Source organism: Martes martes (assembly GCF_963455335.1).
Source record: "Martes martes genome assembly, chromosome: 3".
In the NCBI taxonomy this organism is placed as follows: Eukaryota; Metazoa; Chordata; class Mammalia; order Carnivora; family Mustelidae; genus Martes; species Martes martes.
The window spans coordinates 92086481-92114340 of NC_137890.1; the positions used below are offsets into that span (position 1 = coordinate 92086481).

General features: G+C 43.7%; 1 protein-coding gene across 1 annotated transcript; it reads left to right on the forward strand.

Annotated features, from left to right (window-relative positions):
* Positions 1–4949: 4949 nt before the first annotated feature.
* Positions 4950–15794, forward strand: NIFK (nucleolar protein interacting with the FHA domain of MKI67). Its single transcript, XM_080799329.1, has 7 exons — positions 4950–5118; positions 6058–6195; positions 10843–10951; positions 12906–13117; positions 13999–14064; positions 14187–14270; positions 15006–15794. The coding sequence occupies exons 1-7, from the start codon at positions 5014–5016 to the stop codon at positions 15192–15194; spliced, it is 903 nt and encodes a 300-aa protein (XP_080655455.1). The 5' UTR covers positions 4950–5013; the 3' UTR covers positions 15195–15794.
* The last annotated feature ends 12066 nt before the right edge of the window (positions 15795–27860 follow it).

Here is a 27860-nt window from a genome sequence, read left to right on the forward strand (position 1 = left end):
AAGAATTGGCTAGTTCTGGAGACACTGTCTCTCCACAGCCAGCAAGCTTTTTAAGATGTCAAAACAGTCAGGGATGCCTGGATGGCTTGGTCAGTTAAGCGTCTGCGTTTGAATCAGGTCATGATCCCCGAGTCCTGGGATCAAGTCCTGCATCGGGCTCGTCGCTCAGTGGGGAGCCTCCTTCTCCCTCTCCCTCTGCCCCTCACCTCCTGCTTGTGCTTGCTCGCTCGCTCTCTCTGGCAAATAAATAAAAAATGTCTAAAAAGAGGTCAAAATGCAAAACACAGAAAATACATCACAAAATACAGAATATAAGAAACATGACAAATACAAGCTGGAAAGAGGGCATCCAGATGGGGACTGCAAGCCCTGTAGGACCCAGGACACCATGACTCATGCCACATACTGAATGGCAAGAAAGGATCCTGGGATGGAGGAGGGGATTGGTGAGTCGGCTCAGGGACTTTCACAGGGAGCCCAGACCTTCTGGCCACACCCACGACCCACTTTTCCCACCCCTAATCCCCAGGTGTGCACCCGGCTTCACTCAGGTCATTGCCACACCCAAGGTCTGAATTTGGAGGTGTGTATGACGTTAAATCTGGCACAGGATGGGATGTGGCAGACGTGACAGCCACTCACAAGGACAGAGGAAGAACATTTCCCTCACAGCTTCAGGTCACATGGTCCTGAATGGCGTGCAGACTGACTGTAGTTTGTTGGGTGACATTTCTTGAGGCCGCACTATTGAGGCCAGTGACACAGATAAGAGTCTCTCCCCCTCCTTCCCCTGGGATTGTCCCTTTCGCCCCATTCCCACAGCCCTGTGACAGAGAAAGGGGCAGCTGGGCAGGGCTGTAGAGACTGACTCCAACAGCTGGCCTCACCATCCGGGTTGGCCTATGGGGGAAGCCCCCAGGCAGAGCGGTGTGCAGGGAGGAGAACAAAGGAAGGGAAGAGGAGGCAGGGCTGAGCAGGCACCTCCTAGTACTCCCTCCCGGTGCCCACCTGTGTCCCTTCTCCTGCAGCCCTCGGCATCTCCCCGCAAACCCTCTCCTCCTCCCTGGACAACTCAGCACAGGCTGCCTCAGCCTGCAGCTTGCCCAGCTCTGCCACCTGCCCCGCCTCATAGCCCGACCCCCAGCCCTCACCATGCTGGGCTCTGGCCCATAGGTGGGGACAGTGGCACCATGGGAATGACATGCCACCATTCCATCCCAGTGGAAAAGTGGCACAGGAGGTCAGTGGGGGAAAAGGAAGGGACAGACACACAGTGAGCACACTCAGTAGTCCACGCAGGGGTGCGTGGAAGTGCCTGGAGGCATTTTGGTTGCTACCAAGGCTGGGGGTGCCCATTGGCATTGAATGCTGGGGGTCGGGCACCAAGGAAACATATACAGGACAGCAGAACTCAGTGAGGAACCGCCCCACCCAAAGTGTCAGTAACCTCCGCCCACTCCCACCATCCCCTACCCCCATCTACACACACAAGAAAGAAAGACAGACAGACAGACAGACGTGGTGGGAAGAAGGGAAGGAAGGCAGGAAATAAAAAGCAGGAAGAGGAAAAGGAAGGAAGGAAGGACAAGCACGTGGGGCCCCAGCCTGTCACCTGGGCATGGGGCAGGCCAGCTGCTAGTCTGATCATGAGTAGTGTCCCTGGTGCACTAGAAGATACAGACTTCCCCCAGGAGACCTAAACAATCCTGTCACCCAAACTCTTCTTCTGAATGAGAAAGCTGAGGATTTCCTCCCAGACACATGGCTGGGGGGTGAAAAGTTTCCTCCTGGGCTCCCTGAATAGAATGCCACATCAACTCCTGGGACCTGCCACCCAGGTCCCAGAGTGACTCTTGGGCCTTGGGGAGTAGAGGCACAGCCAAATGAGATGTTACCCAACAGGGCCGGGGGGTGGGAGGAACCTCACTGATAGGCACTGTTAACTGAGAGTGACTGACAAAGCCTTGGGAGGTAAAAAAACAAAAGCAGGTCAGGTCCGGGCTATGGTGAGAATCTGGGGACTGAGACTCGGTCCCTAGTTGAGAGACCATCTATGGTCTGGGTGGCCTGCTATCTTGCGAACCTCCAGGAGCTCCTCCAGCACTGGCCAAGACAGGGCCAGGCCTCGCGTTTTCCTCAGAAAACCATTTGGGGCTGTACCCATTGTGTGAATTGTATTCGTTTCCTATGGCTGCCATTACACAATGGCTACCAACAGCGGGGCTTAAAACAACAGAAATCTACTCTCTCACAGCTCTAGAGACTTTAGAGATCTAAATTTGAGATGTTGGCAGGACCATTGTCTCTTTGAAGGCTGTGGAAAGAGTCCTTTTCGACCCCTTCCTAGCTTCCAGTGGTTGCCAACAATCCTCCGTCTTCCTTGGCTCGCGCCTACAACACTCCAGCCCTCGCTCTGTCGTCAGGGGGCGGTGTGGGTGTGTGTGTGTGTGTGTGTGTTTGTGTGTGTGTGTGTGTGTGTGTGTGTGTGTGTGTGTATACAAACCTCTCTTTTATAAAGACACAAGTTACAGGATTAGGACATGTCTCATGACCTCATCTAGTTAATTATACCTGCAAAGCCTCCGTTTCCATCACATGTACTGGGGGGTAAAGACTTAAATTTATCTGGGGGGAGGGGGAGACACAATTCAACCCAGCACAGTGATCAGTCTCCAATCTTCTACTCCTGTCACGCAAAGTGTGATCTATGCGGCAAGTGAATTGCCCCAGGGATGCTCTTACAAGGCAGATTCTGATTTGTAGGTTTGGGATGGGGCTCCAGATTCTGTGTTTCTACCATACAGATTTACCTTCTACCATTCCCACCTGGGCACCACCCAAACTCAGCCCTCGCTGATTCCCAAAACACCCCCACCGTGATCTCCCAGACCAGCTCTGTCTGGACTACTGCAATAGCTTCTTGTCCCTGCTTTCTCTGTGTTTAAAAAAAAAAAAAAAATACAGGGATGCCTGGTTGGTCCAGTTGGTAAAGCATGCAACTCTTGATCTTGAGGTTATAAGTTCGAGCCCCAAGTTGGGAGTAGGTTACTTTTTAAAAAATCTTTAAAAACAAACCAAATCCAACCAAGTAAAACTGAAGTTTTACTGGCTTTATTAAATGGTGCAGGAATGTGATGAACATGGCGCTGACTGAGCTTCCCAGGTGCCCCTGAATTTATCTTTTTAACATCTCCAGTCCACCCTCTACCCTTACTAGAGTAGTATTGTTACCAATGACATGAGCCTACTCCTCAGTGAGCTACAAACAGAAACTGTACCACGTGGTTGCCTCACCAGGTTACTTTATTTGTACAAACAAGGATATTGTGGGGAATGACTTTCAAAGCCTTGACTCCCCGAAGAAGGAGAAGCAGGCCCCTTTTATTAGGCTTTGGCATGAATATTCAGAGGGGGATTTGACCATTATAATGAGGCTAAGGCGCTTTCTGAATCAGCTGTGCAGGCCATCATCCTCAAATGTTTATTTTTCTGTTCCAACAGCTCGTTAGTTTCTCTCTAAAAAGTCTGAAAGGCAGAGGCTTCTAGGAGTTTCCTGGTTCAGGAGGTCAGTCCTAAGTTCAGAGGGTTAGGCCAGTGACAGTATTTTAAAGGTATAAACAGCTACAACTTTGCTTAAAACCCTCACATTGGGGGCGCCTGGGTGGCTCAGTGGATTAAGCGTCTGCCTTCCGCTCAGGTCATGATCCCAGGGTCCTGGGATCAAGTCCCACATTGGGCTCCCCACCTAGCAGGGAGTCTGCTGCTCCCTCTCTCTCTGCTCTTCCCCCTGCTTGTGTGCATGCTTTCTCTCTCTCTCTCTCTCAAAACCACACACAAACCCTCCCACATCGCCTTGTGTTTACAATAAAACCCAAGCTTTAAACCTTGACAGGCAGAGACCTGAAGCTCCAGCCTGGCCCTCGCCCCTCACCCCTCACTGGCTGAGCTCCAACCACACTGGCTGGTTCTTTCTTTCCAGCTCTAGGGGCAGTGCACCCGGGGTCCCCCCCACCTGCATGGTGAGCTTCCAGGTCTTCACACGTGGTTCCCAACAGCCTTCAGGTTTCAACTCAAATGCCACCCACTCTGGGGGGCTTCCTTGGTCACCCAGCATGCCTTTATCCCACGGGGGTCTTATGTCTCCCATTGCGCCAAGCCCACCCCAAACATTATTTTCCACCTCCACCCCCAATCTCTAAGTTTCCTAAGGGCTGCAACACGAGGACACAGTAAGGGCTCAAAAAATGAGTGTGTTGGGACGCCTGGGTGGCTCAGTTGGTTAAGCGGCTGCCTTCGGCTCAGGTCATGATCCCAGCGTCCTGGGATCGAGTCCCACATCGGGCTCCTTGCTCGGCGGGGAGCCTGCTTCTCCCTCTGCCTCTGCCTACCACTCTGTCTGCCTGTGCTTGCTCTCTCTCTCTAACAAATAAATAAATTTTAAAAAAAATTTTTTTTAAAAATGAGTGTGTAAAAGAAAGAAAATAAAAAAGAATTAAAGAGTGATTGGCAAAGGGGGATAGGGTGGCTGGGTGATGGACATTGGGGTGGGTATGTGTTGTGGTGAGTGTTGCGTGTTGTGTAAGCAGGTGAATCACAGACCTACACCCCTGAACGAATAATAGATTGTAAGTTAATAATAAAAAAATTTTTACGAAAGAATAATTGGCAAAACCTCAAGGGCACGGATGTTGTTTGGGTCTTTATTTTTAAACCTCTCCTTGAAAGTGGCTGGCCGCAGTATAGGCATGAGCAAGTTACCTTTCGCCGGTTTAGACAGGTGGTGGGAATGAGAGCGAGGCCAAGGGGCGCCCAGCCAGCAGGGGGCGCCCGAGCTCTCCTTGGCCCCGCCCGAGCTCTCCTTGGCCCCTCCCGAGCTCCGCCCCGCCCCCCGCGCCTCTGTCCCGGCTCCGCGCGTCAGCACGCATGTCTCCCCCCCCACTTCCGCTTTGGGGAGCTGAGCGCTTGGTGCTTCCGGTGCGCCGCGTGGGGTTCTTTGGCCTGGAAGCCGTCGCCATGGCGGTCTTTGCTGGCCCGGCCAAGCCGTTCCTGTCGCTAAACCCGCAGGAAGAGGCCAAGTTTCAGAAGGAGGTGGCGCAGGCTCGCCGGCGCGCAACCCAGGTGAGCAGCCACCGCGGGTCCGACTGAGAGAGGAGGGGGCAGACAGGTCCGCTACCTCCAGCGACTCCCAGGGTGGGCCGCCGACCTCATGAGCTTGAAGGCCAAGATCTCTCCGAGACCGAGAGGGTTTTGCTGATAGGGAGATGGGATTTAGCCGTGTAGGCCTTAGGGTCCTCCTGTGGAAATACGGGGGAGGTAATTGGGATGATGCAAGAGGAGGGCCAGCTGTTGGGAATGGACAATGATACCGCAAATCATTCTCCGGTTAGAGATGCCACTCCTCTGCTTTGCACCCGAATTTAGGAGGGTTGTTTGCCTGGTTGGTGATTTTGGAGGTCTTAAAGGACAAAATTTGCAGAGTTCCATTTACTGACTAGGGCCTCTGGCATCAGGTTTTATTTGCCTTGGGTTTTTTTTTTGGTTTTGTTTTTTTGTTGTTGTTTTTTAGCAAAAACACATGTTTGGAAAAGTTAAAAGTGTTTGTTATGGAAGGCAAGAGCATGATGACTGAGGTGCTGACAGGTTGGTGGACACTGAAATTGTCTCAAAATTGTTCGGTTAGGTGGTTGTGAGTCAACAGTGATGTGCAAGCAAAGTTGAAGGGTACGTTTATGTGGAGTTTGACCAGAAGACTTGAAATGATGTGTTCAAAGATTTACTTGCCTATCCATTGGTTCATCGTGTAGTTGATTGAGCGTTTCCAGGGTTCCAGGTGCTGCAGTACAGGCTAAGAATCCATCCACCTCTTGACCATTGTCCTTCTGAAGAGGTGGTAGACACCTAATTTTTCAGTTATTATTCTGTAAGTGAAAATATGGGGAAGGTTTTTGATCTTTTGTTTTGGACTGAGAGAGAGAGGAGGGTTTTGCAGGTTGTGTTGCAATGTGATTTTTTTTTTTTTAATTAACATTCTCATGTACCTGGTCTATATGTCTTCAGCGACAGGAGAAAGAAAAGCTAACTCCTGGAGTAATCTATGTGGGCCACTTACCTCCAGCACTTTACGAAACCCAGATCCGGGCATATTTCTCCCAGTTCGGCACTGTTACAAAATTCAGACTGTCCAGAAGTAAACGGGTAAGATTAAATTAGATTGTTTTGTTTCTTACAAGTGTATGAGATTTGACAGTTTATAGAGTGATCATGTGTTGTTTGTCACAGTTCATTTCAGGAAAGGGAGTGGGTAAGATTTCAAACCTGAAACTGTGAAAAGAGCAAAATCAGTGTTACTGTATATGTTTGTTTTACTATTAAAATTGTCCCAAATCTTCAAATTAAATTGATAATCCTGGTAAATGAGTCATACTTATTCTGTGGCTATTAAGCCAGGAATAGATGAACTTCTGTTTGAGAAGCAATTACGAACATCTTGTATTAGCCTCTGGCACAGGCATCCCTATAATAGCAAAGGTTTGTATAGTGCATAGTTAAGAACAAGGCTATTGAAGCCAGACCATGTAGGTTTGAGCCCTGGCTGTATAGGTCACTAGTTATGTGACCTTAGACAAATTATGTAATTTCTCTATGTTTCAGTTTTCTAGTCTGTAAAATATGAATAAAATACTATCCACCTCGTAGAACATAATCAAAGATTAAACAAGGTAACAAATTCAGAGTTCTTAGAACAGTACCTGATAACAGTAAACCCTTTATAAATGTTACTGTTATATTGAACGTATCTCCTAATGAAGAAAACATTTGTATGGTTGGTTTCTGAAGTAGAAGAATGGCCACTTTATTTTCTTCCCTGCAGGCATCCAGTTTTGGTTGTAACCATAGACCTCTCACTGTTGGAATCTGTTTTTTCTTGATACAGTTTTCCCACATTTTATGAAAGTTGAATTTTATATTTGATATGGTATGTGAGGAGATAGGGTATGCATCCTTCATATGCTAGTCATCATGAAATCACAGATATTAATGTTGTCAAAGCAACATGTTAGCATTAAAGAGAATTTTACATTTAAAATGCCCTAGTATCTCTTTCATCCTAACCAAAATAACATTTTGTTGTATTCCTTCCCTTGTTTTTCCACTTCCCTATTTATAATGCTTGCTTATTATGTGGGTGAGATATTTTAAAAATCCTAAAGTCTGCTAGAGTATTTAGTGTCTGTTTGGTAATCCGCCATTCACGTTTATCAGATATCAACTTGATCTCATACTTGTTTCAGATATTTGTTCTTTAAGAAATAAATTATAGGTAGACTTGAGGTCCATTTTGTACCCTTCCCAATAATCTTCATTTTCTCCCCATGTCCAGGGACTTAGTATTTGTGAATCCAGTGCTCTTCATTACTCTGTGTTTTTAAATTTTTATGATGTGTTTGTGTATGAATGAATATATGTTGTGTATTTAAATCAACATTTTATCATTCTTAAGTGAACTTTTTCATTAACAATCTATTTAGAATTTTATCCGTGAAACATTTATTGTCGTTGCTGTGTTCCTTTGCTTGAATATATTAAAGTTTTTCCATCTTCTTTTTTTTTTTTTTTTAAGATTTATTTACTGACAGAGAGAGAGAGAGAGAGATCACAAGTAGGCAGAGAGACAGGCAGAGAGAGAAGGGAAGCAGGCTCCCTGCTGAGCAGAGAGCCCGATGTGGGACTTGATCCCAGAACCCTGAGATCATGACCTGAGCCGAAGGCAGAGGCTTAACCCACTGAGCCACCCAGGCGCCCCAAAGTTTTTCCATCTTCTTATTGAATATTAGGGTTTTAGTTTGGGGGGGTTGTTTGTTTACAATTTTTCTGTGTTATCGGTGAATCTGCTAGGAACATTCTTTGTGCAGGTATAGGCATACTCTTCTGGAATAGTAAATTCCGGGGGTGCCTGGATGGCTCAGTTGGTTAGGCATCTGCCTTTGGCTCAGGTCATGATCCCAGGGTCATGGGATCAAGCCCCATGCCCGGCTCCTTGCTCAGCAGGAAGCCTGCTTCTCCGTTTTCCCTGTGCTCCTGCTGTGTTTCTTTCAAATAAAGTGTTTTTAAAAAATAAATGAGTAAAATTCTCTGGACTTTGGACCCACTATAAGAAATAAGTTTTATAGCACCAGCCTGCACACACATATATGTATGTAAAGATAACTGAAATAAGTCATAAGGCAGTACTTAACCTTTCTATTTAGTTTTTTTTAATGCTTTTCTGACCCACTAAATTGATTTTGTTGCCTTCTTAAAGGTCACATTCAGAGTTTGAAAACTGCTTTACAGAATATCCTCATCCTCAGAGTCACTGAGTATAGAATGCTCATGGTTTCTGTATCTGCCTTACTCTGTGACATTTGTATCATTATTGTGTGTGTTGGCCATTAGAACTCCCATCTTCTATGAATTGCCCGTTCACATATTTTCCCTTTCTTATTGTTGTCTTTTCTGAAAACTTTTTTTCTGCATTTTCTGGAACGTTATTTTGTAAATGTTTTCCCAGATTACAATATAGCCATTGTTTTCCTCAGTTTTGTATTTGGAAAGTGTTTCAAGGTTAGAGGCAGATAGAAAGAACATTATGAACATCCCTGCCCCTTGCCTGGATTCATGTGTTACTAACAACCTGACACATTACCTTCATCTCTCTACTTGTCCTCTAGAACACTTCATTGTTTTGCTGAGCCTTTTGAAGAAAGTGATAGTCATAATACTTTAACACTAAATACTTCATCATAAATTTAAGAATAGGACATTGTCTACGTAACAACAGTATAGTAGTTTATAATGTACTATCCTCTGCATACATGCTCAGTAGTCCCAAAATGTCTTTAGTTATTCTCTACCCATTCTGGAATCCAATCGAGGTTCATGCATTGTATTTGGTTCTAGCTCTTCAGCCTATCTAGAACAGTCTTCTTGCCCATTTTTGCTTAATTGTTTTGCTTTTCTTGACATTGGCTTTTTTGAAGAGTTCAGGTCAGTTGTCTTATAGAAAGCTTGCTGCTTAAGGAGATGCACTAAAATTTACCATGTCCAGCATTGCTGTTGCATAATAAAGGTGCCATTTTCCCCTCTCACCCCAGTTTTGACTGTTAGCTCAGTACTTTCAGCATTCTGGGATTACTAGGTAAAATAGGTAAAAGTGTTTGGATTTTTTTTTTTTTTTTTAATCTCTATACCCAACATGGGGCTCAAATTTAACAACCCCTGAGATTAAGAGTCACATGCTCTATCAACTGAGCCAGCCAGGTACTCCTGGCTTTTGGTTTTGGTTTTGGTTTTTTGTTTCTTTGTTTAGTCACTTGACGTGTATTTTTAAATCCCTTCTCAGAAGGTTATATCAGTTAATTATGTGGTACTGTAAGTTGAGTATCACAGTGTGTCTCTTCTACTGCACCATCTTTCCCTTCCCTATTAAGAGAGAGGAGTATAAAGAATTTTCGGGCATACAAATTTTTACCAAAATTGGTATCTTGTTGCAGATAATTAAACAGTGGGTGTGTCCAGGTTGCTAGTTAGTGGCACTGTTGGTGCTAGAAATGAGCCTTCTGATCATTGGGTGGTTTCCTATTTCCATAATTTGTATTACCAGTTTTGATCCATATCCAAAGATATGCTTAAATGTAAAATTGTGAAAGATTCCCATTGTTACTAATAATTAGAACCACAGGGTGGAAATATTTGTTTTTCCTACCCTCCTAGGTTTTCTGGCTGGGACCCTGTAAACTTAATGTCCTGCTTTTAGGCAAATGGAGGAGGGCAATGGGCTTTTTTGTTGTTTACTACTTCCGGTTGCTTTCAGCTTAAAGTAATCCTTATGCCAACATGGAATATTTGGGGATGGCATATTCTGCCACCCTACAGGAACATTTGTGCTCTTGACAGACTTTGTGTAGAGCACTTATGAATTATTTCTTCATAGCAACCCTGTGAGAGTGATTATTTTGTCCCCATTTAATAGAATGAAAAACTGAGTTTTATTGTTACTTACCTAATTGTCACAGCTGCATTCCAAACTTTGGCATTTGGACACTAGAACCCATGCTCTTATTACTAAGGTGAAAAAATCACTATGTTGTGCAGAGGGCAGGAATCTAGGACATGTATTTCAGAAGATGTTGACAGCGTCCCTTTGCCATCATTTATGAAGATGATCAGTCATTAGTAAACATGAAAATGAACACGTTATTTTATTGATTTGCTTCGCAACACTGAGGACTTAGTTTCTTTCCAGTTCTTATATATAAAGTGAGAATTAGATGACCTGAATTGGTCGCGAAACATCACACTATCTGCTGGGCATTGTTAATACATGAATAAAATGACTATCAGTGAAATTGGTAATGAGTAAAGGATTGTGGGCCTTACCAGATGTGATAAATTACCTTACCAGATGTGGGCCTTACCTTCATGTGGTAAATTCCAGCTGCATTGGTAATGTATTTATCATGTAATCAAAATTCTAGGAATACCTCAAAATCAGTGGCATGTCCTGCCTATTTTGGATCTTTTCTTTCTAATATATTTCATTTTCACATAACCTTTACACCCAGTGTGGAGCTCAAACTCACAATCCCAAGATCAAGAGTTGCATGCTGTACTGACTGAGCCAGCCAGGCGCCCCAGATCTTATCTCTTCCCATAACAGCCCCTGCACAGTGCATTGAAGTTAGAATAATGTTACTCAGTAATGGGGCTAATGTACATTATTTAAATTAATGACATTTTAGGACTTTCCAGACCCATTAGAATTTAATCATTCTACTTTTTGTGGTGGGTTTTCCATTGCAGACTGGAAATAGTAAAGGCTATGCCTTTGTGGAGTTTGCATCTGAAGATGTTGCCAAGATAGTTGCTGACACGATGAACAACTACCTTTTTGGTGAAAGACTCTTAAAGTGTAAGTGCTTTTCTCTTACCCATGGGATTGTGTGGTTGCCTGCTGCTGGTGCATGGCTCTGCTGAGAAAGACAGATTGCTTAGCTCCTTGGATGTCCCACTTCGTCTCTGGGATGATTCTCCTAAGTATTTAAGTGCAAGGATATGAGCGCATTTTCTAGAATCTTAAAACCTTCCAGAGTGAGAGCCGTTTTAACGCTAAGATGGAATTGGGACAAGTTACTACATTGGCAGAGCAACTGACCCATCTCTAATGGGATATGGAAGGCTTCCCTGAGGAGGTATCATTTCGGTTTAAACCTGAAGATTAGATAGGAGTTAAGCCAGGGGAAGGGAATTATCATCCCTGGCTTAATGGGACAGCTAAAAAACCAGAGGTGAGTAACTATACTTAGTTGCCTTTGAAGGAATGTGAGGAGAATAGTAGGAGATAGAGGAGGTCAGGTTACTGAAGGCCTTAAAAATCTGGGAGTTGATAGGGGCGCCTCGGTGGCTCAGTCATTGAGTGTCTGCCTGGGATCGAGCCCTGAATCTGTCTCCCTGCTCAGCAGGAGGCCTGCTTCTCCCTCTCCCACTCCCCCTGCTTGTGTTCCCTCTCTGGCTGTCTGTGTCTGTCAAATAAATAAAGTCTTTAAAAAAATCTGGGAGATGAGAATATATCCTGAGGGCACTGGGAAGCCACCAATAGATTCTAGACAGGATAACATTAAAGGCAAGAAATCACATTTGAGAGTCCATCTAAATGACATTGGCTACAGCTCTTTCACAAGAGAAACTCTGAGGAGTAGAGGGGAGACAACACCAGCTTAGTTTATCCTACAGAAAGTGAAGCTGCCCACTTTGCATTCCCAGAGCTTCCCTGTCTGTAGCTTGGTGCCTCTGGAGGCAGAGTTAACTTCTGGATTCTCTGTGCTGATGGGTGGTGTGTGTGACCATACCAGGTGCCCAAGCCACAGACATCTGTTCACGTAGCTGATAAGCTGCCCAAATAGCATCTCTCTCTCTGTTCCTGTTGCCATGACAGAATCCCAGTGGCCTCATGAGGTCATGGGTTCATTTCACACATAGAAAGCATGGCTCTTGCCAGGAGGAAATGAGCCAAATAGGTGGCCTAAAATGTGTCAGGGAACCACATTGGTAGGATCAGTGCTGTGCTATATCTGACTTGGAAAGATCACAGAAAAGGTTCTGAAACCTGATACGAGTTCAGATGGAAGATTAGCCTCATTGTCCTTTTTTTTTTTTCCCCCTGAATGGAAGTAGTGTATTTTGGAGGTGAGCCCAGGAAAATACAGATAGGGAGTAGAGAAGTGAGAGGAGAAGGAAGTCATTGAGAGTGTGTTAGCAAGCACGTTACCTCTCAGGCAGTGGGGCTCCATCCTCCCGGGTAACACAGGGAGACAGAATTATCCCATCTGACAGGCAAGGGAACTTGGGTATTTATCTACCAGCTCCCCATCCGTCATTGGTTGAGGGTTGATGAAGGTGTTTCGGCCTGCCTTGCACGTGGTCACAGTGTTCTTCCATAGCCTGAAAAGGGCCCTTAAGCAGAGAGCTAGAGATAAGCGGTAAGCTAGCTGAGTCCTAGAGAGGTACACAGAGATGAGGTGGAAGGTCATTCCTTGTGCTACAGCAGGTCGCACAGCCTGAGATCCTGCTAGCTAGCTTCTCAATGTCTTGACACCACCAAGACATTCCTTTATACAATTCATTTTGTTCATTTACGTATTTCTAGCTCCTGGAACAGTTCTTGGCATTTTTAAAGTAGATACTTAATAATAATTGTTGGCTGTATGCCTTTCTTTTAGGTCCCTAATTTATTGTTTCAGTCTTGTCCATGTAAACGGGAGACATCATCTGGATGATGTGGGGGCTGGGGGTTGATACTGGTGAAAACTTCATAAATCTTCTCTCTGCCACTTGGTTGAAAACTTCTCTCTTTCTTTTAAACGTAGGTCATTTTATACCACCCGAAAAAGTACACGAAGAACTTTTTAGAGAGTGGCATGTTCCATTTAAAAAGCCATCATATCCAGCAGTGAAACGGTATAATCAGAATCGGACCCTTCTTCAAAAGCTACAGATGGAGGAGCGATTTAAAAAGAAGGAAAAATTACTCAGGAAGAAATTAGCTAAAAAAGGAATTGATTATGATTTTCCTTCACTGGTAAATACTCCTTCCCAAAATGTTTTTTGTATTTTTTTCTTGGGGGTGGGCTTTGTACCTCATTAGTTATAAAACATATTTATGGTTTTATATAAAAAGTGTCTAGCCCAGTGTTCATCATATGCTAGGCCTTGCCTAAATTTTTGAAACACTGCATTGTAGGTTCTTTTTTCCCCCACTAAAGGTTTTACTTATTTATTTTAGAGAGAGTGCACACAAGTTGCAGGATGGAGGGGGTGAGAAGCAGATGCCCTGCTGAGCAGGGAGCTCAGTTTCAGGACCCCAAGATCGTGACCTGAGCTGAAGGCAAATACTTAACCAACTGCGTTCCCGTTACGCACCTGCACTGTAGGTCCTTTCTAAAAGTTTGTTAGAGCAGATCCTATGATCTCCATTATACAGAAGAGGAAGCTCTTGAAAGGAATTAGCTTAGAGTCCCTGGGTGGCTCAGTTGGTTATCCACCAGCAACCCATGGGAACCATGTGGGAGTTGGGATGATGAAGCTGGCTAACAGGCATTCGAGAAAGCCTGTCCAGTAGCCCATTTGCTGCTTTGTGTGAAAGCCCTGCTTCATCATCTAATCCTGAACTTGCCCAGATTGGGGCCTGTCTTTTCACATTCTTCTAGTACACATTTCTGATTCAGCTTTCTGTGTGACCAGCTCCAGGTTTTGGCCCCACTTCAACCTCTGCAGCCTGTGCCCATTCCTTAGTTAGGCCCCTCTTCCAGTTTTGCCCTTAAGATCGTGCGGGTTTTTTTTTTTAATTGAAATGCTGTGTCATTTGAGGATAACTTACTGATAATATGTGTAAGGCTCTAATGGTAAGTTAAAAATGTAAATATGCAAGATTGCCAGTTCATTTTTTTATGTTCATTTAAGATTTTACATAAAAAGGAGAAAAGAAATGCTTCAAACACTGGTCTTCAGAAATCTACAAATAGCCAGGTAAAATTTTATTTGTTGTATTACATGCCAGATATTAGGAAAAGATAAATGGGGAAATATATTCAGGACTACTATTGCTGATAAACATGCAGATTGATGAAGTCCCTTAAAATTTATTTAAGGTCTTATCAAAGAAGAAGAAGAAGAAAAAGGTTTCAAAGGTTTCACATACTCCTACCACTCCTGAGAAGACTGTGGATAGCCAGGTAAAATTGTCCTCAGTATTCTGGAAATGAGATGTTCTAAAAGTGATTTGAAAGAGGAAAAGCAGGGGCACCTGGCTGGCTTGGTCGGTGGATTTTGCAACTCTTAATCTCACGGCTGTGAGTACACCACGTTGGTTGTAGAGATTACTTTTAAAATAAATAATTTTTTAAAAACAGATTTTATTTGAGAGAGAGAACTCAAGTTGTGGTAGGGGCAGAGGGAGAGGGAAAGCAAACACACACCCACACACAGCCACACCCACCCACCCACCCATGTTGGGCTCAGTCGAGGACCCTGGTGGCAAAGGCAGATGCGTAACTAACTAAGCCACCCAGGTGCCCCAGTAGATACTTTAAAAAAAAAAAAAAGGAAAACCAGTTTGTGTTACTGTCACTTTACTAAAATTGCAGATTATACCTTGTGATTGTCTTGGTAAATAATTACTGGTGATTTAGCAGATACAGTGAAGTTAGCAAAAGTTATTGTGAGTTTACTGCATTGTTTCCCTTTCAGCAAAGTGACTGAGTCAGTAGGGAGAACTGAGGCCGCTATCTTTATAAATGTAGCAAGTCTACTTTTCTGTCTGATAGGCTATAATGGAGTATACTGTATGCAGCTGTATCACCGAAAGGGATAAACAAGCCTAAAATAACATGGCAGATGGGGTGGGGGTAAACTCGTTCCTAATACCTTCCTGTATTCCTGTATTACAACCTTTTACTTGTTGAATCCAGGGCCCCACACCAGTTTGTACGCCAACATTTTTGGAGAAACGAAAATCTGAAGTGGCTAAGATGAACGTTGATGATAAAGATAATGAAATAGTTTTCAAACAGCCCATACCCAGTGTAAAAGAAGAAACACAAGAGACTCGGACACCTGCACGTTCAAGGAAAAAAAGACGAAGGAAAAGCAGTCAGTGATTCTGAATGTATTCTATTTTTTCTGAAAAATGTGATTTTAGTGTGAGGGCTAATTCTTTGTATTTAACTAGATGCAGTGGAGTGCAACCATTGACAAGATTCTTAGAGGAAAAACTGTCAGTTTAAGGCTGTACGGAAGGCAGTCAGTAGCTGGCTTACCTGCCCTTGCTGAGATGCGCGGGTGCCTAGCTTGCCGGAGCCGGGCTCACACTGCCTCTTTGTCCTGGTCTCTAGTTTTCTTTGCAGATTTCATAGCTGTCTTTAGTTACTCTGCCTGGATAGAAAAGTCACCATTTACTGCAGCTTTCCTTGTTACCGTCAAATAAAAAAAATAAAATCTTGACCATCTACATGGTTCTCTGTTGGGCGTGTACATTTAACCCATAAGGGCACTTCAATGTTGTGTGCTTCAAACTGGAAGTTACATTACATGGAGAGAGAAGTACGTGTGTGTGGTTACTTTTACCATGTTAAGTTAGTTTTTGATGGGTTAGCAAGATTTAATAACCCATCATTTTGTGTCTGTATCATGGATGTGGGATTGTATTTCAAGAATCAGTGACCAGCAAATAAACTTTTTCTACAATTCATTTGTATGCAGATGGGACCTAGATGTCTTTTTTTTTTTATTTATTTAAATTCTAGTGTAATTAACATACAGTGTTATGTTAGTTTCAGGTGTACAATACAGTGATTCAGCACTTCATACATCACCCAGTGCTTCTCACGGCAAGTGCCCTCTTTAATCCCCATCACCTGGTATTCTTCCCATCCACTCCTCCCCTTACCTCTGGTAACCATTGGTTTGTTCTTTATTGTTGAGAGTCTCTTTCATGGTTTGCCTCTTTTTTTCTCTCTTTGCTTATTTGTATTGTTTCTTAAATTCCACATATGAGTGAAATCATGTGGAATTTGTCTTTCTCTTGACTGACCTTTCTTTTAGTGTAATACTCTTCTCCACCCATGTTGCAAATGGCCAGATTTTGTTCTCTTTATTTATGGCTCAGTAATATTCCGTTGTAAAGCCTTGGGTGTCTTGAAGTAAAATAGTAGGTTTTTGCCTACTCAGCTATTTTAAAGTTTCTTTTTTCTTTTTTTTCTTAAAGATTTATTTATTTATTTATTTATTTGACAGACAGAGATCACAAGTAGGCAGAGAGGCAGGCAGAGAGAGAGAGGAAGGGAAGCAGGCTCCATGCTGAGCAGAGAGCCCAATGTGGGGCTTGATCCCAGGAGCCTGGGAACATGACCTGAGCTGAAGGCAGAGGCTTTAACCCACTGAACCACCCAGGCGCCCCTATTTTAAAATTTCTGATACTTTTGAAATGTGTTTTCTTTTAGCTAATCTAGACTTATTAAAAATGCACATTGCCACCGAACATTTTCTCCTCCAGTGTTTGTTAAGTCTTTTAATAATGTACTGGACTGGGTGTCCTGATAGAAAATATAAATGAGAATTTGTTTCAAGTGTACAAAGAGCAGATTTTATCTCTAGAATAGTACCTGATATAGACTATGTTCAGTATGGGGATGCCTGGGTGGTTCCGTCAGTTTAAATATCTGCCTTCTGCTCAGGTCGTGATCCCAGGGTTCTGGGATCGAGTCACCTGTCGGGCTCCCTGCTCAGTGGGAAGCCTGCTTCTGCCTCTGCTCCTCTCCCTTGCTTGTACACACGCACACTGTCTCTCTGGCAAATAAATAAAATCTTAAAAAAAAAAGAATATGTCCAGTATGTACTTGTTGAATGAATAAGTAACAACTTTCCCTTTTTGAACCATTTCTCAACTTTGTGGATCTGGGTGTCCCTCTGGTTTCCCCTTCTGGGAAAGCACCTGGAAAGCATGTCAGTGCAGCCTCACATTTCTCTCTGCAAAGAGCATATGCACTCAAACTCAACATGTATACGTAGCAAGGTAAGTTGAATATTTCCCTCTTCCCAGCCTGCAACTCATCCACCCCATGTAGGCATGGTACCATTCATCATCACTTAATGTGTAAATTATTTTTTAAATGTGCCCTGGAGCTGGGGGGTGGGTGTGATTCCATCTTTAACATGTCATGGCCGTGGATATTTTTTATAAGAAATAGAGCTGAAATTCTGTGGTTATAAAGAATATCTTCAAGAAAATTCGTCAGTGTGGTGTGATTTTTGATTTTTCAGGTTTTGTAGTGAGAAAATCAGACTGGAATTAAGTGGAATGTAAGTCTCTGCTAGTTAAATATAAAATTTTGTAGTGATATGGCACAAATAAGGTAAAAAGAGGGTACATTTAAAACTGCAATCAGTATGACCATGACTGTAAAAAACACATTTTTTTAAAAATGGGAAGTGTTTACACTTGGGTATGTGGAAGCAAAAGTGTGCGTTGCTGTTACATATAATCAGCAAAGAGCTAAAGGAAAAAAGGAATGAATCCACAGACAAGATTCAATTAGAGTCCGATGTTTCAGACTGTATTTACCATAGATATGGTGGCAAGTGAGCAGACCAGTGAGAAGTGAGGTTTTCTGTTGCCAGCAGTACTTGGAATAGAGTGCAACCATGTCCAAGCCAACTTGTCACTGTGACTGGAAACGAGCCCTGGCTGATAAATGGCATGAACTGGAAATCCAGATCGGCTGTGCTCGTAGGAATTCTGAAGTCTCTCTGTCCTGCCACAGTTCCTGTGGCAGGCAAAAGATGTCCTGTCAGTTCCAGAACTGACCCAGAGCAGTCATCCCCATGCAGTGACTGATGCAGGAGGCTGCTATCCTTTAACCTTGGGGGTGTGTGTGTGTGTGTATGTGTGTGTGTGTGTGTGTGTGTGTGTGTAGTTTTGTACATATATAATTTTTTCCACTTCATAAGCAGAAATGATTGCATGGCCAAACTGAACTATGTCATGGGGCATCCTTTGGATCATCTGGTGGCGTATTGTCCCGTGGGCCAAGTCTGCTCTGCCTGTCGTGATTTTACATTTTTAAATGCTTGGAAAATCAAAATCCATAGCGAAAGAAAATTAAATGCAAAACTTAGTGTTCCTAAATACGGGTTTATTGGAACACAGTCCCATTCATTTACACGTTGTATATGGCTGCCTTTGTGCTGTGTGAGTTTAGCACGATAGAGGCCATCTGCGGTCCTCTGCTCAGCACAGCCCATGACTGTGCCACAAACTGCAATGATGCACTCTCAGCTCGACCTACAAGGAATCCTCGGTAGATGCACTGGACTGCCCTCTACAGAAGGAGACACAAAAAGGGACAGTCCAAAGAAATTCAAAAAAGAACCGCTGTGGGACGCCTGAGTGGCTCAGTGGGTTAAGCCTCTACCTCCAGCTCTGGTCGTGATCTCAGGGTCCTGGGATCGAGCCCCGCATCGGGCTCTTTGCTCAGCAGGGAGCCTGCCTCCCCCTCTCTCTCTGCCTGCCTCTCTGCCTACTTGTGATTTCTGTCTGTCAAATAAATAAATAAAATTAAAAAAAAAAACAAACCGCTGTGCAAATTCCAGAGGGCCATGCTGGTGCATCTCTAGCTGATAGAATGGCCGAGAGGAATCCAAAACCCGAAGTTAGGAAGGCTCAAAAAGAACCAGCCATCCAGGCTGCCAGGGACACAAAATAGGCCAACAAGCATTTAACGAGACAGCAGTGGCTGCTGCTGGGGCTCCCACGAAGGTGGCACCTAAGCAAAAGATGGTGAAGCCTGTGAAGGTTTCTGTTCCCAGAGTCAGTGGCAAACGCTGAGTTGGCAGATCAGATTTTAAAATAAATGTCTATTAAAAGAATACAGTATGTGTTGACATTACCAGACTAAGCACTATTACAGTATCCCCAGCCCACAGGAAAGCAGCAGGCAGAGAGAATATTTTGGATGAAGTATCTCAGGATGTAATTTCTCATCCAAAAAATAAGCATGAGATAGTAACCGAAGTCCCCAGATAGCTTATTTCTTCGCCCAGCAAGGAAAGCCCTTTACCAGCGAGGAGGTCATTAAATTGTGTTTGCAGCAGCTGGAGAAATGTGTCCAGATAAAATAAGCCTATTACTTATTTATTAATAGAGAGTGGGGGGTGGGGAGGACAGAGGGAGAAAGAATCTTTTGTTATTATTATTTTTTTTAATTTATTTATTTGTCAGAGAGAGAGAGAGTGAGTGAGCACTGGCAGATGGAGGCAGAGGAAGAAGCAGGCTCCCTGCCGAGCAAGGAGCCTGATGTGGGACTCGATCCCAGGACGCTGGGATCATGACCTGAGCCGAAGGCAGCTGCTTAACCAACTGAGCCACCCAGGCGTCCCTGTTATTATTATTATTAACATACAATGTATTATTTGCCCAGGGGTACTGGTCTGTGAATCATCAGGCTTACAGATTTCACAGCATTCACCATAGCACATACCCTCCCCAATGTCCATCACCCAGCCACCCCATCCCCCCACTTAAGCGGGCTCCATGCTCAGTGTGGAGCCCAATAGGCTCGATCTCACAACTCTGACATTATGACCTGAGCTGACATCAAGAGTCGGACATTTAACCGACTTAACTACCCAAGTGCCCCTAAAATAAGCTTTTTAAAAACTATTGGCCTTTTGGGGCACCTGGGGGACTCAGTCCATAGAGCATGTGACTCTTGATCTTGGGCTTGTGAAGTCAAGCCCCACGTTGGATGTAGAGTTTAGTTAAATACATAAATACAAGCATACGTACTATTGGCCTTTCAGTGAGAACAGTTGCATGAAGAACTAAGGAAGCAACATCATGTAGTCCATTTAAAAATAAGGCAAATGATGTTGAACGTTTTTCCTTAGCTCTTGATGACTTAACAGATGTTACTGATAACTGCTTGGTTGATTATTCAAGTAGTCAATGCCAAGTTTGAAGTGCTAGAGTGACCACCAGTTCATCCCCGTTTGCCCAGAACATTTCTGGTTTTAACACTGGCGGTCCCCATGTTGCAGGAACCTTCCTGGTTCCAGGCTAAGTGGGATGGTTCGTCATCCTAGAAACGACTGAAGAATTAGATACTATGAGTAGTCGGTGTGGAGCAACTACAAACAAAAATATTTTGAAAGTTGAGGAAAAAAACTTAATACAATCTGAAGTGGAATCTTCCAAGATGTGCCACAACCAATGGTGGTAAAACTATGTGTGGGACAGAAAAGGCTTCACTGGACAAATACACAGTTTGCGAAACTATAAGGTGTTTAAAGCCTATTCACTGCAGTATCCATCAGCAGGTAGTTATCAGAAAATATGTGAACCTATCATGTGTTATTGAACCAACAGTGTCCCTGACATACTTCATTTATTCTTGTGGATTTAACCATCACCAGTGCCATGTGTTTTTGACAGAAATAGAAGCTAAATATCCGGGTGCCTGGGTGGCTCAGTGGGTTAAAGCCTCTGCCTTCGGCTCGGGTCATGATCCCAGGGTCCTGGAATCAAGGCCCGCGTCAGGCTCTCTGCTCAGCGGGGAACCTGCTTCCCTTCCTCTCTCTCTCTGCCTGCCTCTCTGCCTACTTGTGATTTCTGTCTGTCAAATAAATAAATAAATAATATTAAAAAAAAAAGAAGAAGAAGAAGAAGAAGAAGCTAAATATCCTGACTTGCCCTATCACACAGCAGTTGGATGGCTTAGCAGTGATAAAGTTTTATTGAGACTTTCTGGGTTCAGGGCCAAGGTTGCAAATTTCTGAATGAAAAGAACCTCCCTCAGCCACTACTGAGCACTGACTAGCTTTGGAAATTAGGTTTGGCTGCAGACTTGATGCATTTGAGTCAATGAATTAAACTTAGAATTACAAGTCAAAGCACCACCTGCATTTGAAACTTACATGGCACTTATGTCATTTTGATGATTAACATTTGAATGCAAGAAACATCCCACTGCTTGAGAGACTTGCTGTGCTGTCAAAAGTTGACACAAGAGATACTATCTCCGTACCCACACAAATTTACAATCTACTTTCCAACCACACACAAAAGTTCCAGCAGTGGTTTTCAGACCTCCATACAAGTGCAAAGGAGATGTCCACGTTTCGAAATCCACTTAACTGTGGGATCGCAAATTTCCACCTGTCTCAAGTGCAGGTGATTAACTGCAGGGTAATGACTGACATGCTAAAAGGCAAATATGAGAAGCTAACAGAATTCTACAAATGGCTTCCCAGTGAGGAATATACTCAAAATCGTATTTGGGGGTTGATATCAGCACTTGATAGTGCCTATCTCTGTGCAAAAACATTTCAAAAAATGAAATACAGGGACTGGCTGGCTGGCTCAGTCAGTGGAACATGCGACTCTTGATCTTGGGGTCATGAGTTCAAGCCCCATGTTGGGTATAGAGAGTACTTAAAAATGAACTTTTTTTGAAAAATGAAATAGGTAAAATCTCATTCCAGATCAATGTTAACATATTAACATATTCCAAATAAATGACTTTGATGATAAGAAACACTAATTTCACACCTTCTGCAAAAATTCAAAATGGATAATGAACTTAAACGTACAACATAAAACTAAACAATTTTTAGAAGAAAACATTGGACAAAAGCTTTATGACCTGGCGTTAGGCACAGGGTCCTTAAACATGACCCCAGGAGTGTGATCCATAAAAGAAAGAAATTGATAAATTGGACTTGCTCAAAATTTGGAATTTAATCTTTAGTTAAATTACTGTTAAGAGAATGAGAGGGTGTCTGGGTGGCTCAGCCGTTTAAGCATCTGCCTTCGGCTCAGGTCATGATCCTCGGTTCCTGGGATCAAGCCCCCATGTCTGGCTCCCTGTTCAGTGGGGAGCCTGCTTCTCCCTCTCCCTCTGCCTCTCAAATAAATAAATAAATACACTCTTAAAAAAGAGAGAAAGAGAATGAGAAGACAAGGTACAGATAGGGTGAAAATATTTTCGAAAAGCTTTTTATCCAGACTAGACCTGTCAAAACAATCAGCTCAAGTTGTCCTAGACAACCCAACTTCTACCTTCTGACCATAAAATGGAAACTATAATATAGACTATTTTCAACATAATGTGAGGTATGTGGTAATAATTAACATTTACTCAATATTTCCATGTGTCAGATATCGTGGTATGCCTTTTAAATATATTAACCTAATCAGAAAAAACCTACGAAGTAGATATTTCTTTTCAGTCTAAAAGAGGGGGAAACTGGGACACCTGGGTGACTCAGTTGGTTAAGCCGCTGCCTTCGCTCAGGCCATGATCCCGGGGTCCTGGGATTGAGTCCCGCATTGGGCTCCTTGCTCCGCGGGGAGCCTGCTTCTCTCTCCGCCTCTGCCTGCCTCTCTGCCTGCTTGTGTGTGCTCTCTCTCTCTGATAGATAGATAGATAGATAAATAAATAAATAAATAAAATCTTTTAAAAAAATAAAAGAGGGGGAAACTAAAGCCCAGAGAGCTTACATAACTTGTCCAAAGATTGTATATGGTGAGCGGATTAATAATGCTGACTCAAAGCCCTTCAAGTTCTCCTCCCACAAGCTGAGCACGAATGCTGGATTGTTAGTGGCAGTGGAAAAAAGGGAGAGGTGCAAAAGTCCTGCAGTGACAAGGCCTGCTGACTTTTTGAAAAGGAGGCAGAAATGGGGCACTGGGGCAGGCACGGAGGAGACAACTCGGGGCGGGCGGGGGGTGGGGTCTGTTCTTGCAGGGCCAGCTTTAAAGTGAAAGCACCTGAACGCTAGGTGGCGTTAGATCTCAGACACTTAAAATCTACAGTTAACTTTCACTAAAGCGTGACAAGAATGCAAGATTATTAAAACGATGTATTTTTTGTAAATAAGATTTTATTTATTTATTTGAGAGAGAGAGCAGAGTGAGAGAGAAAGCATGAGCGGGGACGGGGGGGAAGGCGCAGAGGGAGAAGGAGAAGCAGACATCCCAATGAGCAGGGAGCCCAATGAAGGACTTGATCCCAGGACCCCAGGATCATGACCTGAGCCAGGCAGATGCTTAACAGACTGAGCCCCCCTGGCACCCCAGGATTTTATTTTTTAAACACCTCCCTGAGAAGCATCCTTTCACGGATATACACCCATACACACACACATACACCCCACCACCATCACCAATTTCTAGACAATTAGAGAACACAAACTGCCACTATCAAATGACCCTTAAGCAACTGGGAGTTAATGATGTCCCCTGGGGATCTTTAAAAAAGGGGGGGGCACCTGGGTGGCTCAGTGGGTTAAAGCCTCTGCCTTTGGCTCAGGTCATGATCCCAGGGTCCTGGGATGGAGCCCCACATCGGGCTCTCTGTTCCATAGAGAGCCTGCTTCCTTCTCTCTCTGCCTGCCTCTCTGCCAACCTGTAATCTCTGTCTGTCAAATAAATAAATAAAATCTTTTAAAAAAATAGTAATGTCCCTTGGGCAATTAGCTAGTGTTGAAAAATATATTTGCCAGAGGATTTCACATCACAACATGCTGATGCGTGATCCATGAGTTTTTAGCTTATGAAAATTGCATGAAGTTATGAACAAGCATAGCTTAGGGTAGTTTGTGGGCAAATAATATTACAATTTGTTGTGCTGCAGCATATATGAGAATCGGATGGCTCTATTTAAAAAGGAAATTTCATGCAAGAGAGCTTTGCTTTACTCTTAAACACAATCTTCTGCCCATGACATATGGAATATTTCCCTTTTTCTACTCTCTGTGCTCATTTAGATTTTTATTTATTTATTTGAGAGAGAGAATCTCAAGCAGACTCCACGCTGAGTGGAAGCCTGACATGGGGCTTGATTTCACAACCCTGAGATCATGACCTGAGCTGAAATCAAGAGTTGGACACTTAACTGACTGAGCCACCCAGACACCCCTTTTTAGGTTTTATTTTTTGTTCATGAGGCCTGAATTATAAGCACGAAGTAAACACTGGACTTAGAATATGGGGTCTTTCCTATTTTTTTATTTTTAAAGATTTTGTTTATTTATTTATTTGAGAGAGAGAGAGAGAGAGAGCATGAGGCAGAGGGAGGGGTAGAGGGAGAGGGAGAAGCAGGCTCCCTACTGAGCAAGGAGCCTGATGCAGGGCTCGATCCCAGACCCCGGGGATCATGACCTGAGCTGAAAGCAGACACTGAACTGACTGAACCACCCAGGTGCCCCTCATTTTCCTATTTCAGTTAGTAAATCTCAGCATTGGGAAATATTTTTCAAATTACACCTAGGTGATATATTTCTGGCGTTTTTCCCTCTTAAAAACAAACAAAACCAAAACCCCAAAACTGTCTGGGGAGTCAGCATTTCCGTTGGATCAAGAAGTCCCACTGATCCAATCAGAGAATGTCTCACATACCTATCTACCAATTCCTCCTGTCCCCGTAGCCAGCCTGTTCTATAATTAAATTACTTACCAAGCACGGCCGGGGCCTGCTCCACTTCTGTTTGTGTTAACAGAAAGAAGGGCATTAATTTGCAGCCATACTATGGACGTTACTTTTCTGTGTTGGTAAGTGGCCAATTTTAGAATCTCCCCTGTTATAAATAAACCCTGTCAACTCCACAATGCCCAGGAAAAGAAATTCAGACATTTGATGCTTGCCGAACATAGTTTCCATAGCAAATGGGCCGTGATTCATGCTGCTGTTCTCCAGCAGATTCATTCCCAGGTTCTCTGGTGATTTGAGTATTTCCAAGGGAAGTGCTGTAAGGTGGGTTCCAGGGGAAGTAGGACCTTTGCAAGAAGAACCTATGAAACACCCTCATGGTCCATCTAAAGGAGAAACTCTTTAGGATGTCTTTGGCACCGATACAGGATGATCACTGGCAATTTTTTTCTTCTGCAGGAATGTGTCAATTTCTTCTATTTCTGTTTTAACACTTAACTAGATGATAAATACTGCAGCATTTTTTTTCTAATTCACTTTTAAAAAGTATATATCACTGCCAATGCATGCCTGGTATAATAAAAAAATGCAAACAAGTAGTTTAGTAAATGCAAATTGTGTATCCGTTTCTTCCTTGCAAGTTTGTTCTTAGCCCGTTATCTGATTTGATGTTAAGGTAGAAGCAGTCATATAAAGGCATAAATTGCTCACCTGGCTCATTGTTTGTGATCTTCTGGTTGACTTTTTCCTTTTATTTTTTTTCAATGTAATTGATTACTTGAAGAGGTAGTATATAAAAAGCTACTAGAACTCAAAAGATCCCAAAAATCAGTCTCTCCCCTTGCCTGTTCAGCACTCACAGGGCTCCAGCCCACTGGCTGTGTGCTCAGCTCGAGAGGTGCTCCCCGCCCCCAGCCCTGCAGCTGCTGACCTCCCCAGCTTCTCAATCCCGGGAGGGCCATCTCATCACTTGAATCAAGAGGACCTGTTTGTTTTTCTGCATCATCTGTTTCAACTCTTTTTCTCACTTTATTTTTTTTTAAAGATTTATTTATTTATTTGACAGAGAGAGACAGAGAGAGATCATAAGTAGGCAGAGAGGCAGGCAGAGAGAGAGAGGGAAGCAGGCTCCCTGCTGAGCAGAGAGCCTGATGCGGGAATCGATCCCAGGATCCTGAGATCATGACCTGAGCCGAAGGCAGAGTCTTAACCCACTGAGCCACCCGGGCACCCTATTTTTGCTTATTTGTTTGTTTTTAAATAAGCTCTGTGTGGGGCTTGAGCTCACAACATCGAGATCCAGAATACTTCTTTTCTAATTTCTACCCCCAAGTACCTAGATTTCTAAGGGCAGGAGCTTTGTCTTGTTCGTAGTTATATCCCCAGAGACTGAGACAATGCTGATATACCCTATTTGTTTCATTAATTCGTCCATTCAAAGCATGTACGTTAGCACCTGCTGTGTGTCAGGCACTGGGGATTAGCAGTGAACAAAAATCCCTGCCCTCACGCAGTTTACATTCTAGTGTTGCAAGACAAGCAATTCTCAAAGAAGGGAAAGAAATACATACCATGGCAGAAAATGCTAAGTGCTGTAGAGAAAAATTGAACATCAAATAAGAAAAAGAGACAGGGACTTCTAAGGGTGGAAGAGGGGCTGCCATTTCAAGTGGGTGGTCCGGAAGGGCTCGCTTTGAACGTGGCATCCGAGCAGAGACCACTTAAGGAGGGGAGGGAGTGAGCCCTGCAGGTCTTGAAGGAAAAGCTTTTCAGGCAGAGGGAACAGCAAGTGCAAAGGCCCAGAGATGGGAGCAAGCATGTTTATTCCCGAATCCATAAGATCAATGTAGCTGGAGTGGAGTTAGCAGAGGGAAGTGGTAGGAGATGGTGTTTTTAGCAAAGAAGGGGAGTAAAGAGATGCCAGAGAGGGCAGGATCAGGGAGGCCACTGGAAACCACTGTCTGACTGTGAGTGAGATAGAGAGCACTGGTAGGCTTACATTTAAGAGGATCGCCGGGCAGCTGTACCGAGAAAAAACTGTGAAAACACACAGGAAGAAGTTGATGCTATTGCAGTAATCCCAGGGCGGGGCGGTGGGGGTGGGGAGCATCTGTGCTGGTTAGACCAGGGTGGGAGCAGCGAAGAAGTGCCCTGTTCTGGATAAGTTTTCAAGGTGGCCCGTGAGATCTGCTGATAACTTTGATATGGGTGCAAGAGAAATAGAAAGGAGTCCGGTTTGGCAACGGGCAGAACAGAGAGGCATTAACTGAGATGAAGATGGTGGGAAGATGTCTGAGGGAAGGGTGGGGTTCAGGAGGTACTTCTGAGACATGATGAGTTAGAGGTGCCTATGAAACATCCAGATGGAGCTCCAAGTCTGAAGTCCAGCGGAAAGTTCCGAGCTGAAGAGAGAAATGCAGGCTATAGCCTGAGATTAAATGGGCTTTCACAGGAGCAAGTGCTCTGGAACATTCCAGGGTTTAGTGATCAGGGCAGCAAGCAGCAACCAGCAGAAGAATGAGAAATGGCGAAGTGGGAGGAAATCAGGGTGAAGGAGTTCTCAATGTCGGGAGAAAAGAGTCTTATCAGGGAGAGAACGTGACCCTCTAGGTCCCATGCTGCCGGACGGGTCCACTGAGAGGCAACCTGGGATGGACCATTCAGCAGTGTGGCAGTGACCTTGCAAAAGGATATCAAAGCTCATTTCCAGCCCTGAGATTCTATAATTATCCTGTTAGTTTATGCAAGTTATTACATTTGGTATTAAACAAATAAGGAAGGAAGAGTCCAAGCAGGTTAAAGCAGTCCCCTCATCAGAGGTAACCCGACACTTGCCACATGCTGGAGCCAAGCGGAGGAAGCGGGAAAGCCCTGCGGCTGTTCATGCTTATTTGTCCTGGCGCAGTAACTCTGCTTAAAGAGTCTAGCTTTTAGATTGGAGTCAAGATTCAAACCCAGTTTAGCCTAGTTCTGTCTTTCTCTTCATTACACTTTTGTTTCTTTTTAGAGCAATATTTCCAGCACTAAAACTTCTGGAAATTGCAAATCCGTTCCCTCTTCGTCTTTTTTTTTTTTTTTAAATTATATGGAAGCGTCTCCATTTGTATTTGCATTTATTTTATTTTATTTTTTCTGTGTTCCAAGACTCATTGTTTATGCTCTGCTTTAAAAAACGGTGACACTGTCCTATAGGATGTTCTTTTTATTTTCCTAGTCATACTTTTTGTGCTGCTGACCGGTCTAAAGGCATCATTCCTCTAATCAATAACTTCTATATTTGAGACATTCATGGAAAATATTAAGAAAGGGGATCTGAATGGAGAGAACAAGGCAACAAAG

What these genes read in the sequence shown, in the direction of transcription:
- NIFK (XM_080799329.1), top strand. Translation starts at nt 5,014, where the DNA reads ATGGCGGTCTTTGCTGGCCCGGCCAAGCCGTTCCTGTCGCTAAACCCG. An exon ending in AGAAATCTACAAATAGCCAG is followed by an intron (nt 14,065 to 14,186) that starts GTAAAATTTTAT and finishes AATTTATTTAAG; the next exon opens with GTCTTATCAAAGAAGAAGAA. An exon ending in AGAAGACTGTGGATAGCCAG is followed by an intron (nt 14,271 to 15,005) that starts GTAAAATTGTCC and finishes TGTTGAATCCAG; the next exon opens with GGCCCCACACCAGTTTGTAC.